The sequence below is a fragment of the Sceloporus undulatus genome, chromosome 2 (assembly GCF_019175285.1).
Source record: "Sceloporus undulatus isolate JIND9_A2432 ecotype Alabama chromosome 2, SceUnd_v1.1, whole genome shotgun sequence".
Taxonomy (NCBI): domain Eukaryota; kingdom Metazoa; phylum Chordata; class Lepidosauria; order Squamata; family Phrynosomatidae; genus Sceloporus; species Sceloporus undulatus.
In genome coordinates, this window is record NC_056523.1 from 154,386,563 (window position 1) to 154,404,504 (window position 17,942).

Sequence of the window (17,942 nt, forward strand, 5' to 3'; positions counted from 1 at the left end):
CAGCTCTAGCCTGGCCCTGGACAAGGTTTAAAAATGTAGGACCTTCTTTTTAAAATTTCCTGGCCAGGAAATTTTTTTTAAAAGTGCTACATTTTAAAACATTGTCCTACATTTTCCCAGTTTTGAGGTCCCCAGGGATGGCAACCCTATGTTTATGTATATGTATAACATTTATATATATATGTGTGTGTGTGTGTGTGTGTGTCTAAAAGTATACATACAATATATATACAATATACATATTTTAAATATGTAATATATACAAAATATATATTATATATAATATAAATATATTACACACAATATATACATATATATGCATTATATATATATATATATATATATATATATATATATATATATGTATATATAGATTGCGGACTATATGTGTGTATACATGTGTGTGTGTGTGTGTCTATATGTATCTTGTATATAAAAAGATTAGGTTGTGTTTGCACAAATATCTCCTTGTAAAATCCTTTTGTTCTGTGTATGTGGGACTCATGAACAAGAATAGACTGTTACAAATATGCATGTGCAAATATTGAAACGTTCTCATACTTATCACGCTTCCTATAAGGACAAATGCGGTAAATTGTGTTCCCGTTACGTTCTCGGAACGCTTTACATTTTCGAATGCGATAATATCCGTTCCCATAACGTTACATCTTGAAACGTTTTGGGAACAGAATAGAAACGTTTCAGGCACTGATGCGATAACCTTATTAGTAAGTGGACTTATGTATGTGGGAAACAGAATTGGGTAGTTTCATAGCATCCATATCCAGTAAAGGACTGCTGTTATGTTATTGCATAGAGGGGCCAAGAAGGTGACCGATGCGCATTGGGACCAATACAGTTAATTCCCATTATAATCAGGACACCTGCTCGTGTCCATTAGGATCTTGCCAGGTTCCATTACACTTCTGCACAACTGATTAACAGGGTTTCTTAATGCCTCTGCTACAAAGCAAAGACCCTGTCTGCACAGGTCAAAAGGCCCATTCTTCCCACTGCATTCTGGCTTTTCCCTGTTCAGAATACACACTCCCCAAACTCTGGTTCTGGATTGGGCAGTCCAGGTGATGTCCAGCACATTCTGCAACAGAACCAGGGTTAACAGCCTTAAACTACATTTTAAAAACTTACCTGTTACTCCGGATTCCTCCGTTCCTACTTCATGGGTGGCTCAGTGGGATGCCCCTGCATATGGTTGCAATTTGTCCCAGAAAACCTGGAAAATTCCAGACTGGAGGGACTAAAAAATGTCCCAGCCAACTGAATCCAGGATTTCTCCTTCACAAGTTGATGGGTGGGTTAAAATGTGGCAGTGGCAATGAAGCAGGAAACTGTGCAGGAAGACTGGCACTGGGTGAAGCCTCATCCTTCCCTTTGTGCTTCGATTGCTATTACACTGGTGTATCATTGCCACCTAATTCTTCCATTCCCTCCCTACCTTCTCCCAATAGGCCTAGAAGGCAGGAAAAGAAAGGAAGCGAACAGAGATGGGTTTGTGTTGTATGGTGATTGTGTTGGTGGCTTCAACCCAGGGCTAAGCAACATGGTGGAACTTCATTTCCAAACAGCCTTGAGAGAGTAAAGGGAGTACAGGAGCTGCTTGGAAGCTTCCCTCCATTTACACTAGCTAGCAGGGAAAAGAAGGAAAAAAGAGCTTTTAGCTTGGTAGTGGTTCTGAGGTTGAAACAAAACGATAGAAAAAAGTGCAATGATTAGTGTATTGAATTTGCACGATAATGCAAATTAACATTTTACACAACTATAATAATTTTATAATATGCAAATTATATGCCCAGATATGAGGAACAGAATATGGCAACCCTACCCAACTGTCGTGGTGTAGAAATGGAGAGTAAGGAAACAGGGCAGGGCTGCTCCTGGAGTATCCTGGCCTGTACAGACATGGTCTAAGTACAGTAAAGTTGTGTATCATAAACTGTGATAGAGAATTCTGGCCAAAGTTTCAAAGTGCTGAAATGTGAGAGTTACACCTAACTTGGGAGCAGAGGGGAAAGGGAGCACACAAGCCACAACAGAGAATTTTGCATACTGGTAAGCTATTTCTTAATTAAAATGGAAATTCTATAAAATGGTCCCAGTTTCCCAAAGAGTATGCAAGAGACAGAAACAAGACACAAAGGGTCTGGATGTGCAACCATTTGCACAGAGTTTGCATGTTTTCTTTATCCTCTGTAAAGACTACTTGCTTAGCAAATTTTCCCTCATACTCATCTTTGAGGAAGAGCAAGAGTCAGCATCTAGACATTTCAGGAGGTCGATGGATTACAGGGTTGACAGCAACATTGCCACCACTCCTAAATCCCAAATGTTCACAATGTGTGAGTCACTAACAAATAGTTACACTTTATAAATATTACAAATAAGTGGATATTCAAAATATACTAAAGATAAAGGTTTCCCCTTTGACAAGATTGTCAAGTCATGTCCAACTGTAGTGGGTGGTGGTCATCTCTGTTACCAAGCCGTAGGAGCCATCATTGTCAAAGATGGCTCTATTGCCATGTGGCCAACATGACTGTATGGAACACTGTTACCGAAGTGGTACTTGTTTATCTACTTGCACCTTTACATGATTTTGAACTGCTAAGCTGGGACTAGTGATGGGACCTCACTCCATCACATGGCACTTAGAAGTAATATTAGATTTTGTCACTTTACAATCCCGAAGGCTAAAATATCTATCCCTTAAAAGAAAAAAAGAAAGCTAATCATAGGATTTTATCAAAAGGGTATATCTACATTGTAGAAATAATGGAGTTTGGCATATTTTTAAGTACTGTAGCTCCTCTCCTATAGAATATTAGGATTTGTAGTTTAGCCTTCTCTGCCAAAGAGAGGTAGTATTTCACAAAACTACAAAACCCAGGATTCTATAGGATGAAGCCATTGCAGTTAAAATGGTATCAAACTGCATTATTTCTACTGTGCTGAAGCACCCAAGCTGATTTCTTTCCATTCTAGAAATAGAGCACCATTCTATAAGCCATGTCACTCATACATCCTGCTCTCTCCATAGCCAGCAATGTCTGTTTCTTTGCCAAGTGCCCTTACATGTGCAAGACTGAATATGCTGTATGTGGGAACCCTCACCTGCTGGAAGGATCCCTTTCTGTTTTCCTGCCTTCCCTCAACTTGGCACCCAGACTCTCCATCCCCAACCCATGGATACGATCCTACACCTTTGCTGGAAAAGAGGAGTAAGTGGGTAAATGGACCTCTCTCTCTCTTTGCCTATTACTACTATTGCTCTCATATGCAGCACCTTAAAACACATGCTCTATGACAAATTTTTGTGCACACTGGTTCTTCAAAAGTCAATAGTATTTCTGAATTACTGTTAAGTCACATAAATGGTACACGTGTACTTGAGAGCAGATCCCCATTAAACACAATGGTGTGAATACCAGTGTTACTTCCAGATAGAGTAGATCCACATAGGATTGTGGGTCTGTGTTCTGGTTTCTCATTCAATAATTGAATCAATTGATCTTCTTTAGATGGGTCTCCATAAGTCTGACTCCATAAGTCAAAAAATACTTGAAGAAACACAACAAACAGTTGTGGACTATCCATTAGGATTCAAACCACTGAGTTTGGGAAACAGCTTGTCACAAACAGAATAAAACAAGATTTGTGGACACATTCCTGTTAAAATCAACTGGAATAGATTCAAAAGACATGATGGTTACCACAGATGCCTTTATGGAAACCTTAGGGGCCTCAATCCTGCTGGTAATTCCATTGGAAGTATACTCATTGAACAAATGCGATGTAATGGAAAGTTGACCCACTAATTCAACAATTGATTCAGTGGATTTTCTGTGGCTGAAAAAAAGAAATAGCATCCAGGCCAGTGAAAGATTAGCCTAGCCCAGATTTGCCCAACTATGTGTCTTTCCTAAGTATTGGAGTGCAGCTCCCATGTCAGCATAATCAGCTGGCACCTATATGGGGATGAAGGAAGTAGACCAAAACATCTGTAGTGGACCAGGTTGGAGAGTGCTCCTGTAGCAAGTTAAATATGTACCAGAAAGCAGTTCTTTATGTGACTTGCTAAGTGGAAGCCTGGAGAGAATCCAAAGGCTAAACAAATACAGATACAATGGTCCAAGAAGTCAAGGTTCTTGCTGATCATTTTGCTCTCCAAATGGCCAAAGCAGGATTTGGAAAGTTACTGTGGGTGCAGTCACTAGGACTCCCTGCCCTCATCACCAACCCACATTTGAACAAGCCAGCTGCTTTTGTAACTTTCTTATATTTCCAAACATGCTGAGCAAGAAGCACATGGCTAAAAGTACACAGAAGCTACCTTCCTTGCTCATGTGTGCACATACGGACCATAGAATCATGGAGCTGGAAGAGACTGCACAGCCCATCTAATCCAACTCCTTGCCTTGCAAATACAAGATGCAAAGTCCTGTCTAATTAACAGGGCTAGCCCTAAGATTAGATACAGCGAGGTGGATTTGAGGTGTCATGAAAGGGCAACAAACTATTGCCTATTTGATTTGTGTCATTTGACAGAATCTTGCTTCCAGAGTCAGGGAAATATGGTGGTGGGATTTCCTGTGGCAGATGCCAAAGTAACTTAAGTGGCCTTGGATTCACGTATGTGTATGTTCTCTGGCTCTTCCACCTCAGGCAGGAAAAAGCCATTGCTGATGTTTAACCAGCCTATTAAATTGTTCAGTTTCAGCTAAGAGAGTGATTCAAAGAGTGCCCTAATTAATGTTCATAGATAATGTGTAGTGAACCCTTTAAAAACACCTAGCTAAGCAAATCCCCATAGCTATTTCCAGTAGGAATCATGTGCTCTTGTACATGTCTATGGCATTTGGTCATCTATATTTGCATATGTATATGGTTTTTGGCCCTTCTGCTCATCGCCCCCCCCCCCCCCCCCCCCCCCCCCCCCCCCGTCCCTAATTTAATATCTATACTCTGTATAGATTTCACAGCCATACTGCTGAAGAAAAGAAAAATAGCCCCTGTCTGTTGTTTTGTTCCTTCAAATCATTTCTGACTTATGGTGACCCTAATTATGGTGAACCTATCACAGGGTTTTCTTCACAAAATTTGTTCAGAGGGGCTTTGACTTTGTCTCCCTCTGCGACTGAGAGAATATGACTTGCCCATGGTCAGTCAGTGGATTTCCAAGACCAAGCAGGGATTCAGACACTCGTCTCCCAGAGCCCTACTCCAATATTCAAACCACTACTCACCATGCTGACTCTCTACAGTCACTGCAGGCCAAAATATTAAAAGCATTTGCTATAAGATGGAGCAGAACAAAGAATGAAGCACATATGGAGGTGTGCCATGTCTTAAACTGGTGAGAAAAGATAAACAACAATGACATGAGGAATGATGAAGAGACACCAAATTGCAGGTGGCTCTTCACACCGACATTGGCAGATATTTTGACTCTTTTACCTGCCTACAGAGTAAAAGACAGGTTGAGATATGAATCCATGGGGGGTATATTTATGGCAAGGGGTGAAATGAGCACCATTGTAGAAGAAAAATGGGAGCTATTCAGAAGCAAAACAAACAGTGACCATCTTTACCATGGACTGGCCTCAGTAAATATATCCTCCCTGCCCATTCTTTCCAAAAACAGATAATAAACATGAAAAATTCTGAATTAAAATTCAGTCCTCCCACCCTTTGATATTTTCTGCAGGTGGGAAATGAATCCACTTTATTGCAATACAGTGAAGGAGATTTATCCTTATAGCAGTGGCACCCGGCTACTCAATATCATTGACATGGCAATCTTTGACTTCTTAATAGGTAAGCAGAAACACTGAGTAACAGCCAATCTTGTTGATTTGATTGAGAGCTAATTTCTGGTCTTATTGATTTGACATGTTGACCCTAAGGCTGAAAAAGCCCCTTACTATGTGGAATCCAGCTAGCCTGGGAATCCCTTAAAGATCTGTGCCTGACATAACTGGATGGCACCAGGTTGGAGGAAGATGTTGCGGCCAATAATGCAGGAAGTGAGACGTTAGAGTAAAGCTCCCACCAACCCTTGTCTACATAGTCAAGAGTGAGGAATGCTGGTTGTTGAAATCCAAAAATATCTGAAAGGTCACATGTTTCCCCTCCCTGGCCTAGTGTTTTATACTACGTGTGATCTAATGCATGAGCCCATGTGTTATGTAACCAGAAAACTAATTCAATACAAGTACAGCATGTGCATACTACCAGCAAAACACAGGTGCTTTTCCAATACACATCACGTGTTAGCTAAGCATATGCTATAACACTCAAAATGACAGCATCACTGCTTGGTAGGGAAGACAGTATGAAGAGCCATGCCTACCCCGATCAACATTCTGTCCATTTAGCAGTGGACCAAATGCCCGCAGGCAACTGAGTCAGTGTTTGCTGACTCAGTTGCCTGTCTGCACCTTGAACTTCCAGCTTCAGGGAGGAATTCTGTGAGACTCAAAAGCTTGCAGTGAACACCTAAAACACTTATCTGGTTGTGACATGATGATGGTTACCCAAGTTTTTTCTTCCTTGGAATTAAAACTGCTGTTAAAACACGTATATACCCTGAATACTATGTGTGTGCACAACAACCGTCAAGCAGTTAGGTTACATTAATTGCAGGGGCTGCTAATTTTTTCTGCTCTTTTTTTTCTTTGGAAAGGTAATATGGACCGTCATCATTATGAGATGTTCACCAAGTTTGGAGACGATGGCTTTTTGCTCCACTTGGACAACGCAAGAGGGTAAGGCACCCTGTGAGACCGTAAGAATTCAGGACAGAATGGGAACGTTTTGGAGCAATAGCCTTCTCATACAGTTTAAGGCTTACCAAACACTGATACACACTGATTTGAGTTGCAAAGACTTTTGTGTCCTGCTGGAATCCCCTGTGTCTTAGGTGGGCATTGTGGAGTGTTGGAGTAACACCTGTGTTAGAGAGATCTTGTAACACCTTTGAGACTCACTGAAAGAAAGAAATTGGCAGCATGAGCTTTCATAGTTTTCAGTCTGCTTCCTCAGATTCATTCTATGAAAATTCATGCTGCCAATTTTTGTCTTTCAGTTAGTCTCAAAAGTGCTACAAGATCTCTCTACATACTGCTTCTAGAGACTAACACAGCTATACCTGTGTTAGACCAAAAGCTGTTTTAGAGTTCTCACCAGGAAAACTGAGAATCCTAAGGAAAAAGAAGGGTGTTTTTTTTGGAGGGGGGGGGGCACGGTGGGTGGATGTTAAAGATAGCTGTTAGTTCAACGAATGTGCTCAGAATTCCCTGAGAAGGGTTCTGTAGACAAGAAAGCACTATATTAAGTTTATAATACAATGTAAAGTCAACCTCACAAATACCAGGGAAAGAAAGAAAGCCCAGCTTGACATCTTATTGATTACACAGAAGGAAGCCTTCTGTATATATGAAGTCAAAGAAACATCAGCACATGCAACACCATCTCTGAGTCAAATAGACAGAGAGCTCTTCTTTTCTTTTGTAGCCCTCAGTGTGCCCAAAAAACATTTCAGGGGGCTGGGAAGGCCTGCAGGAGTAGGGTGAAGGTGAGAGATTAGAGGAAGGGAATTCTGTTGCATGAGCACTGGTGTTGAGATAGATACATGTATTCACAGCTATATTCATGGAGCCGTGCGCAGAGCACACCTATAGCAATCTGATGTTATTTTTAAGCAAGCAACAAATCAAATAAGACTGGGCATTATTGTTGTACAGCAGCCTTTTAAAATCATGCATTTATTGAAATAAATCTTCATGACAACACACTGGCTCAGAATGCACACTTCTACCAGCGACAACAAATAATTATATTTTTGTTTTGCCCATCAAGCAAATAAACTAATATGCAAAGAAAATGCTTTTCCTTGGCTTGCAGCCAAATAAAGCAGGCAGTCTCTCGAGTAACAAAGTAATCTCACAATTATGAACTTTCTACAAACAAAAAGGATTCAAGTAATTTAAGTGTTGGTCTTCAGCCCTCTTGTGTTTTCCATTATAATGCCCCCAGTGGCCAAAGTAACTGAGTTTTTGGAAATTCCATTTTTTTATTTGCTTTGAAGGCATGCACAAGAACCCCCCCCCCGCCATATTGGCTTGGGGGAACTGCAGAACTTGGGGGGGGGGCTGTGTAATGTTCTTACTGTCAGTTGCACACCTGCATGCAAGACATACAAATTGGTATTGCTCTATAGAGAAGAATGATGGTAATTTTACATTCTCCTTAGCAGAGAGAATGGAAGTTTGGGGTGCTGGGTTTGCAATGGGAAAACTGGGAACTACACCCTCACCCCAAGATCCAGAGTGTGTGGGTCTGCGGGTGTGCATGCATGCAGCTGCTTTTAAACAGTTTATAGAAACAGGTGACCCAATTGCAGCACCTCATATCATTTGCTCCTTAGTTAAAGTCCATTGAGATCAAGAAAGTCACAGATACTGCAGGACTTTTCTTTTAGGGAAAGCTCAGGTAACACTTAGCCCTTGGGCTACACACATGTACAAACACAGGGAAGGAGACACTCTGCTCTGGCAATCTACGAAGATCTATGCTACAGGAGACTATGCTGGTGCTTCCTGCACTATAGTTACTCTAGTTGCTGTCAGATTTCAGCAGTGACTATCTCTGTGGTATCCACAATGCATTTCTCCCTCTGATTGATGGGGCTCGGTTCCATTGTAGCCCCCAGACACCAGGAAGATAGCATGATAGGTGGCAAGATGCTTTGCTAGATGCCCTTGGGTTGACTGACTCAGACCTTTCTGTAACTTTCAGCCCCATTTCCTCCTGCAGCAGACTGACTAGTGCCTTCCAGGTTGGGCTGAGGGTGTGGGTCTGGTTTTGAGATAAGTGCATCTCTTCTCTGCCTCTGGCTTAGTAGAATCTGGATTGGTTGTGTGGGAAAGGATCAGAAAAGGAGATAAGGGCCTGTTACAGACTGCCAAAATAAAGCTGCTTTGAGTCTCTTTGGAGGTATGCTATTTAAATGATGCATGGGTCCTAAGAGTCCAGAGGTTGCGCCAAAGCCACACTCCATTCCTAAGCACTGGAGTGCAGCTTTGGTGCAGCTTCCAGATTCTTAGGGTGCATGCATCATTTAAACAGCATACCTCCAAAGAGACTCAAAGCAGCTTTATTTTGGCAGTCTGTAACAGGCCAGTGTTCTCTTTCAGTATGATGATTCTCCTCCACTTTGTGCCTGCATTTTGGAGGACAAATCCAAAAAAGATGAAGCCATACATAACGGATTTACATCTTATTGACCACCTTCCTCTGACCACTCTGAAACACCCCTTTCTCTGAAGTCTTTGTTTGGCATACCTTCCCATGGGTACTTTTTAAACACAGTTATCTGTTGTTCTCACAGTTTTGGGAAACACTCCCATGATGAGATCTCCATCCTGGCTCCCCTTGAACAATGTTGCATGTAAGTACTTGTCATTCCAACTTATCTTAATTAAACAGTACAGTAAAATAATAGCTCCTTGGGCCATGGTAAGCAAACATGCATGCAAGCACTTGATTCATTTGATGGTGAGAAAGTGAGACAACACTGGCAAGCTGGACCATCCAGAGATCCAATCTGTTTTGACATCTATTAGAGATTCTTTTCATCTCCTTTTATCTTCCAAAAGTTATCAGTTTCGGTGCAATGGGGGCTTCTGGGAAATGGAAAAGGATTGCTGGGACCTGCGGGAACCACATTTTCCCATAGTTGCCATTGTCTCTGAACACTTGTATGTAGCTGACATTTACACTCAGAGACTGAAGCCCCATTTCTCTCCTGTGTTATCCTGTGACCACCCCAGCAATCCCTTGGTAAATTTGAGAAGCTGGAGAGGACCATGGGGAAGCTTCTGAGGAATGACTGTGATGAAGTCTCTTAGAGCACAACATCTCACCAGCAGGTGCTTCATTTTGAGTCCAATTTTAAAAAAAAAACATTCAGCAGATCTGACAAAATAAAGCAATTTATCTGAATTATTCACAAAGCAGGCTTTTCTGTAATTCCAGTTGCATGCAATCTCCACTGTCTTAACTACTGGACACAAACTTTTTCACCTTCAGACCTGACATGTGTCATCTCTTATGAAAATTGAAGCATCTCTTTTGATTCCTGTCAAGGACATTCAAATTTTATCAGCTTCTAAAGAGACTGAAGGAGCCTGAACATCATTTATTAAATGTGTGTTCCCTGCAGTCATTAGGGTGTGGGTCATAAATTTTGCTGCCAAAATTCTCTCCAGGTCCCTCTTTATGAATTGGTATAAATCAGGGAGTGCGCCTTTGAAGAGCTGTGGCAAAGGGTTATTCACCATCTGGGTTTTTCCATCAGCTACATCTAACCCATTTCCACCTTCCTTCTGCATTTCTGGGCTGCCTGATGCCAATAAGATCATCTCTGGCAGTACAGCTATATTGAGCCTCCAGGTCAGATTTCAAAAGCTATTATTCACACCTTGCAGGACTTCTACTTGATAATTACAGGGTTGCCAATAAATCACATGAGCCTGCATGATTTGAGATTGGCTCATAACTAACCTGAAATAACCACCCCCTCTCAGCCACCAACTTTTACTAAATCAGTATTTCAGTTGCCGATAGGCTCTGGCCTGCAGCAACATCAAGCATTAATAACACACATCAGCCATTTATTTTATTCTTATTGGAATAGAAACAAGAAGAGTAACACAGACAATGTATCTGCATTATAGGTAGTGTTTGACTGCCTCTTTTTTGTACTTCAAAAGACAACACCCACGGATGTTGATTGGTGATAGATTATTTTTTCAGGGATTAGTTCTTCTCCCCTTACCACCCCAACCCCACCCCCTTTGGCTGTAAATTTATCCTCCTGTTCTTCTTCTCCTCATCTCCATCCCCTGTGCTTCAGACAGGTTTTCTGACTGAGAAACAAAGACTGGCATCTGCCATGTTTATTTAACCCCTGTTTAAAAAGGAAGGATGACTTTTTAGCGAAACATTATTTCTGGAGTGCAGGGGAAAGTAGTTTGGGAGGGGTCCGTGTATTTATTACATTTCTGCCCTGCCTTTGCCTAAAGGAGATCAAAGTGGCATGCATGGCCTTCCTGCTGCCCACTTTTATCTTCCCAATAGCTCTGTGAGGTAGGTAAGATAGTGACTAGCTCAAGGTCACCAAAGGAAACTACCCAAGCCTCAGCCCATTACATTAACCACTATACTACACTTCCTCTTATTTATCACCCCACCTTTCTCCTGGGAATGAATCCATAAGGCAATCAGTGCACACTTGCTTCTGCTAGATTCCAGCAGCCAGAACTAGGAAGAACTAGCTGTTCCTAAACTTGATTTTTCTGGTGAATATTATATAATCCTGTAGATCCAGTGATATCCCCAACAAAAAACTATGCCTTGTAGATCCAATGGGATCACATTGTTTTCCATTCAAATTTTTAGACTCATTTCCAAGACAACCTGAGAAATATCAATATACATTATCTGCTAATGCAAGAATGAAGAATCTGGCCCTTTAGATGTTGCTGCTTCACAGTCAGTTTTGTGTAGAGACCAGAAAAGTCACTTTTTTGACTACAACTCCTAACATATCCAAACATATCCATATTGGACATCCATTTCTGTGACTTGTAGTCCAAAATAAGACTTTTCCAAGCTTTTTTTCATATCCTGTGTATCCACCATCTACAAATTCACATTTGAGAGATATTAGCAAGTGCCTCTCAGAAATCCGGGGGGGGGGGGAGAGTACTGCCCCATGTATCTGCCATCTTAATGTAGTGCCTACACACATAAACAATTAGCAGATTAAAATTTAAAGGCAACCGAGGCCTAGCTAATAATTGTACATTTTAAAGGGAGAAAACTGCAGCAATAACAAATGTGCTTAAAGAGTATTCCACTTTTTTCTTTTTTTTCTTTTCTTTCTTTTTTTTTTTGCTATTACATTAAGGAGCAACACAACAAGACATAGCTTTAGAGAAGGAGTAGAAAACCGATTTAATCTATACCATAAAACACAATAGGATACAACACTGAAAGAAAAACTCACTTATTTCAACTATTTCCTCACACAGTATAAAAGATATGTACAGCAGGCCCTTCTTATCTGCTGGGGTTTGGTTCCCAGACACCTTGTGGATGCCCAAGTCCCATTAAATACATTGGCATAGTAAAGTGGTGTTCTTTAAATAATATTATTATTATTATTATTATTATTATTATTATTATTATTATTTTACCCCGCCTTTCTCCCAATATAAGGGACTCAAGGCGGCAAACAGCAGATTTAAAACAATGCAATTTAAAAACAATACATTAAAATGTATAAATATAAAAAATTAAAAAACAATTAGATCATTTTAAGTTAAAACAGCTATGAGTTAAAATAGAATATATTAAAAATACAAACCTTAAAATTTCATTAGGACAACATTCCCAGCCCTTATCAATTTGCAAAGGCCTGCCAGCAGAAATATGTCTTTACCTGCCACCGAAAAAACAGCAGGGATGAAGCCACCCTGGCCTCTCTAGGGAAGCAAAATCAAGGTTTGCTTTTTGGGATTTATATTTTTAAATATATTTTCAAGCCATGGATGGCTGAATCCATGGATATAGAGGGTTGACTGTATTCTTAAAAAGAATATTCTTTGAAATGTGAATGGTTCCCCTAGAAAGAGATGTGAGACGTGGGTAGGCTATGTGCACTTCAGGTTACTTCTACATCCTCTCAGACAACTCTTTTCAGGATATGTGATGACTGCTTTCTTCAGCAGCATATATCCTGCACATTCAATCATCTAAATAGCATTCAAAATAACAGAACATTAGTCACCAATGGAAGTATGAGTAAAGGCGGAAAGAGCCAAGAGGAAAACAGGAGCCAAAAAAGTGACACTGAGGGGGAAAAGGAGCAATGTAAGGATTCTCAGAGGAAGGCCAAAGGTTTGCAGAAGTACCAAAAAAAAGGAAAGACTGACTGAATGAGATCAGAAGGGACAGTCACCCTGTGTCTGCTCTTTTCAGCTTACTCCAGAAGCAAAAGCATCTTTTGCTTGACAAGTACACTGACCAAAGGAAGGAAAAAACTATGCAAAAATTCTGACACTGAGATGAAAACAAGGGCATTGTGAGCCCTTGTGGGCTGGGAGGCAATAAATACTTAAAATAAAACAAATGACTACACTTGGTTAGATTGTGTAAAAGGATTTCTTTAAACACTTGAACATAGAATCAGGCCATGGGTTTAAGTGTGTTATCATCTGCTAACTGGAAACCTCTCTCCAATATTTCAGGCAGTGATCTTATAGAGCCCTGCTTTAAAACAGAAATAAGGAATTGAATGTGATCTTAACCACATGCGAAGCATGCATTTCACAGCTGAGCTACAACTCTCCTCTGTTTGCCAAATGTTCTTGGCACATAACCAGTTCCCAAACATCTGGAATGAGGAAGAGACCCTCAGCAGGTTTAAGTCCCAACACCTGTTATTAAAAATTAAGCCTTGGACTTAGGAATCCATATTTATCTCTACCCAGCTTTGAGGAATATCTACCACAAAGAGGCAAAGTTCTTTTGACTAGAGAATTTGGCTCAAATCTTTTCTCTCTCTCCTCCAGAATAAAGAAGACAACATTATTACGGCTGCAGCTCTTAGCTCAGCCAGACTATAGGCTCAGTGATATCATGCGGGAGTCCCTGCTGCAGGATCGCCTGACACCGGTACTCACTGAACCCCACCTTTTGGCACTGGACAGGAGGTTACAGATCATCTTGAAGACAGTGGAGAACTGTATAGAGGCCAATGGAGAAGATATCGTTGTGGCTGACACCAAACCTCTAGGGATGCCCGTCTTTGACAGAATGACACAGCCAAGCTAGAGTCTGGTGGGAATTAGAACATAAACTTTCAGTTGCTGAAGATGCTCCTTTATCCTGGACAACTGTGAGAAATGGGCAGTGAGGGAGATCTCTAGGTTAGGTGGTAAAAATGGTATGATTTTCTTCCAATTTCATCCTATTTAGATCCTGGAACCTTGCACTCCCTCAAGTGACCTTTTTGCACCTTCTCGAAAAGATGTGACGCAACAAAAGCCCTCTAGCTGAAGACCAAGAACTTTTGGTGTTCAGTATATTTGGGCCTTTCTTGTATCAGAGTTGTATGATTAGAACTTTACTGCTGGCTTGAATAAAATGGGACTACTGAAAGAGAAACATGGCTAATGTGCACCTGAGCATCCACAACAAACCTTAGGACTCTCAGAAATGCTCAGAGTCAAAGTAGGAAAACTGGCAGCCCAGACAAAACAACAATGAAGGTGGACTAACATAGCAGGAGTCTTCTCAGTAAGGGTATGTGCTGAGATGGAACAGGGCAACTGAAGTTGTAGGAAAGAATGGGAAAGAAGGAAGGCTATTCAAGAAACATAATTTAATATGTCCTTAGGCTGGTGCACAGAGAGGTTTGTTTCACTTTATGCCATGGATGTGGACTGTGTGTTGCCTCCCGCCCCTTCACCACTGGCTATGCTGATGGGGGCAGATGGGAATTGCAGACTAATATTACCTTGTAGGCTACATGCTTCCCATCTATGTGATGATTTGTTAACTGTTTTTCACTGTTTCTGGGGAGCCCCTGGGCAAATCTATGAAAGATGTTACTGAAATAAGGGTATTCCATAGAACAATCTAGACCTGTGTTGTTATTACAGCTGCTGTATGAAGGAGCTAGTACCTGGCAATTCAGAATATAAGAACCAGCATATAGTGCCTGCCTAAACTTCAAATCCCAGGATTCCACAACATATGGCAGCTTAAGTGGAATCATAGTGCTTTTAATTGTGTATGTGAAAGGACTCCGGCATTGAAAATAGATTTCATGGATAGGAACTGACTCTAGCAATTGTTCTGTCCTCCTAGCAGAGGATCTAGTTCAGGAGGCTGTAGAGAGCTCTGCTGAGGAATTTGGAAAGTTTACTCTGACTGGTATCCCATACTGAAACTCTCATCTTCCAAGTTGTTCTAAGGATATGCCCCCGTTATAAAAACAATTGTTCCACGAAACCTACTTCATTCTCCCTTACAGGCCTATCAGGAATTAATTACTATTTATAGAAAGTGTATCAGCACAATCAGCACATTTTTTTTAAAAAAAATTAAGTTATTATGCACATCAATAAACCCAAATAAATGTGCATTCCATACTCTTGTGATCATGTAGAAACACTTGCATCCACCAGCCTGGAAATCACCAGAATGAAGAAAAACACCCACCACCATACTCAGCTCTTTCAGCGATTTTGGCCAACACAGGCCTTGTTTCTCTCCATATACCCCAGAAAACACCCAGCAAAATAGTCCAGTTCCACTGTGCATATTCTTTTCTTCACTTGTCTGTTTATTTTTGATGCAAAATGCAATTTTTGCCCTGGCTTTCAGCACTGGAATGACATCTCTTAACATGGATTATGAAAACAGGTTGAATTTTGTGATTTACTTTCATTGTGGCAAGGCTCCCCCTGCTGACAGCTTTCAGATGGCCACAGGTAGAAGTTTTAAAGGCAAAGGGACTGCCCAGGTCTGAGCAGCAAGAAAAAAAAATGTAGGGCTCCAGTCCAATAACTCTGATTCTGAGGTAGGATTGTAGTCTTTATGTAGTGTTCCAAAAGTAAACTCATTAACTCAAAATCCACTGGGCTCAGTAACACATTTCCAGGGCAGGTCAATTATAAACTCCAAATATGAATAGGAAGGATGGTCCTTGCAAGGACTGCACTTCAGTTATACCTACTACAGTAATATCTAAAAAGAAATCTTTTCAGTATTATACATTCAAGTAATTAAACAGACGCAACTGGTACATCAGCCTATTGAGAATGTGGTGGGGAAAAGTCTGCATGTGCCCCCCTGGATCCCAACTTTACTAACTCCAATGCCTTCTAGTGGGTTTGGGGGAGGGGAAAATATTAGCCATGTTTTTGGCTGTGCTTGGTGTTTTAAGCCTAGGAGTGGAATTTTTCGAACAAGTGATCCAGATTTCTGGGTACCTTATTCTAGGTTTAAAAAAAAAAGGGGGGGGAGAGAGAATCAAAATGCCACAGAAGAGTTCAATTTTTCTGAATTATCTAGAATTCATTAGCAAATTAAGTAGTACAAAAATTAGAGGAGGTGGAGGGAAATAGAAAACAGTTACATTTAGTCTCATGATGAAGACTGCAGACTGAGTCACTGATAGGTGTGCAAGTTTCAGAATACATCAAGCAATGCAAACAGGGACAAATCTACAGCAGCTGAGCCCTGTATCTGAAAAATATAAAGGTCAACAGGCATAAAGCAGAAGTACAGTACAGAGAAGCATGATAATCTTTACATAAGCTTCATAATACCAAATATAACAAAACACTTATTCTACTGGCTTCAAGTATCAACTGACAGCTACTAATTCAGGAACGGCATGGTCTTCAGATGTAGATTTGAAGTTAATAGGAAAAAGGCCATAGGGTAAGATGAAAAGTGATTCAGCTGAGTACTGGAGGGATCAATTTAATGGCTGATACAGACATAACCATATTTTAACTGGTATTTTAAACATCTCTAGAATAAGCTAATTCTTACACTCAAGGGCAATAGAAATCCCGAAGTGATCTAGCAACAAGAACCACAAATCACCTACAAAGCAATCCTAATGGTCAACATTGGTTAGGATGCAACCCCAAAGGCAAGATAAAAAATGAACCATTTCAATTTTATAGGCTGCTCTTGGATAATTTGCCCCCATCCTACACACAGCTTAATGCAGAACAGGGCAATACCCAAAAAAAAAAAAAAAAAAAAAAGACACTGATTACATTTAAGAATTTAAATCATTTTATTGCTTTACCTGCCATTAGGACAATCTATAACAAAAGGAATATATTAGCATACACAGTAAGTCAGACTAATAGTCCGGTAACAATACAAAAATGGTCCTCTGGTTTACTATAGCACTCTAGGGCAGTAGATTTTTTTAAATTTGCTAAGGTGACCTAGCAAAAAAGATAAACCCCAAAGCCCTGAATGTCAGCTAAGGCAAACTATACCAACTGTGGATTCAAACATGTTTAAATTGCACACAAAGGTAAAGCTTTAACTGTGATTAATATTTAACTCAGACATAGCTGGTTCATCTTAAAATCTTGTTGGTAAAACTACAAAAGGGAGTAAACAGCAAGCTAAAAAGACGCAGTAGTGAAACTTGATTAGAAAGCCTTATATTTAAAAAATGTGCATTTTTGTGGTGCTCTAACTAGCTTACATAAGATTTAAAATCTTTTTGGTGCTTCAACAAGGATCAAATCAAGCTTCAAAAATAACAAAGATATAAGGAGGGAAATCCCTCTGGATAAATTCAAACTGAATGGAGTTTTAGAGAAAATAATGGCATTGATGAACTCCTGAAGTGTACAGGTGGATATTCTCACCTCACCAGGTTCTTTAGAATGAACAATGTATATTTTACATTTAATCCCTATGTAGAAATGTGGTCATACTGATCACTCTGTTTCTTTTTACACTAAGGCTTCTATTTCTTGGACATTAAATATGATTAGCAAACGTTCTTCCAGTGGTGAACAGGTCAGAAAGGTGAATACCAGGTCCAACTGTCTTGGGGGTTGGGGGGGGGGGGTAGAAGAGAAGGCTGCGTCTGGGCAGTGTGGGATTCATAAGAAATAATTGCATAACCTATGCAAAAATACTTGCTGTCACTCCCAAATAAACACACTATACTAATTTTGGATAATTTACATGTTATAATGAAACAGAATTGCCTACATTATCCAACTGAGAAATTCCATAACAGTTGTGGACACTTTTCGATGCACACAAAAAGTTGTTAACACAAACCTGGTAAATACTGAAACACATTT

General features: G+C 40.3%; 2 protein-coding genes across 2 annotated transcripts in view; one reads left to right on the plus strand and one right to left on the minus strand.

Annotated features, from left to right (window-relative positions):
* FAM20A (FAM20A golgi associated secretory pathway pseudokinase) overlaps positions 1–15,512 on the plus strand; it is a 70,214-nt gene extending 54,702 nt beyond the window's left edge. Inside the window, exons 7-11 of the mRNA XM_042449715.1 lie at positions 3,056–3,236; positions 5,723–5,832; positions 6,701–6,782; positions 9,407–9,466; positions 13,656–15,512. Of these exons, the coding sequence (XP_042305649.1) occupies positions 3,056–3,236; positions 5,723–5,832; positions 6,701–6,782; positions 9,407–9,466; positions 13,656–13,917 (695 nt within the window). The 3' untranslated portion in view covers positions 13,918–15,512. The remainder of the gene's footprint in view (positions 1–3,055; positions 3,237–5,722; positions 5,833–6,700; positions 6,783–9,406; positions 9,467–13,655) is intronic.
* Positions 1–17,942, minus strand: part of MAP2K6 (mitogen-activated protein kinase kinase 6) — a 1,063,669-nt gene that overhangs the window by 625,323 nt on the left and 420,404 nt on the right. The window lies entirely within an intron of this gene.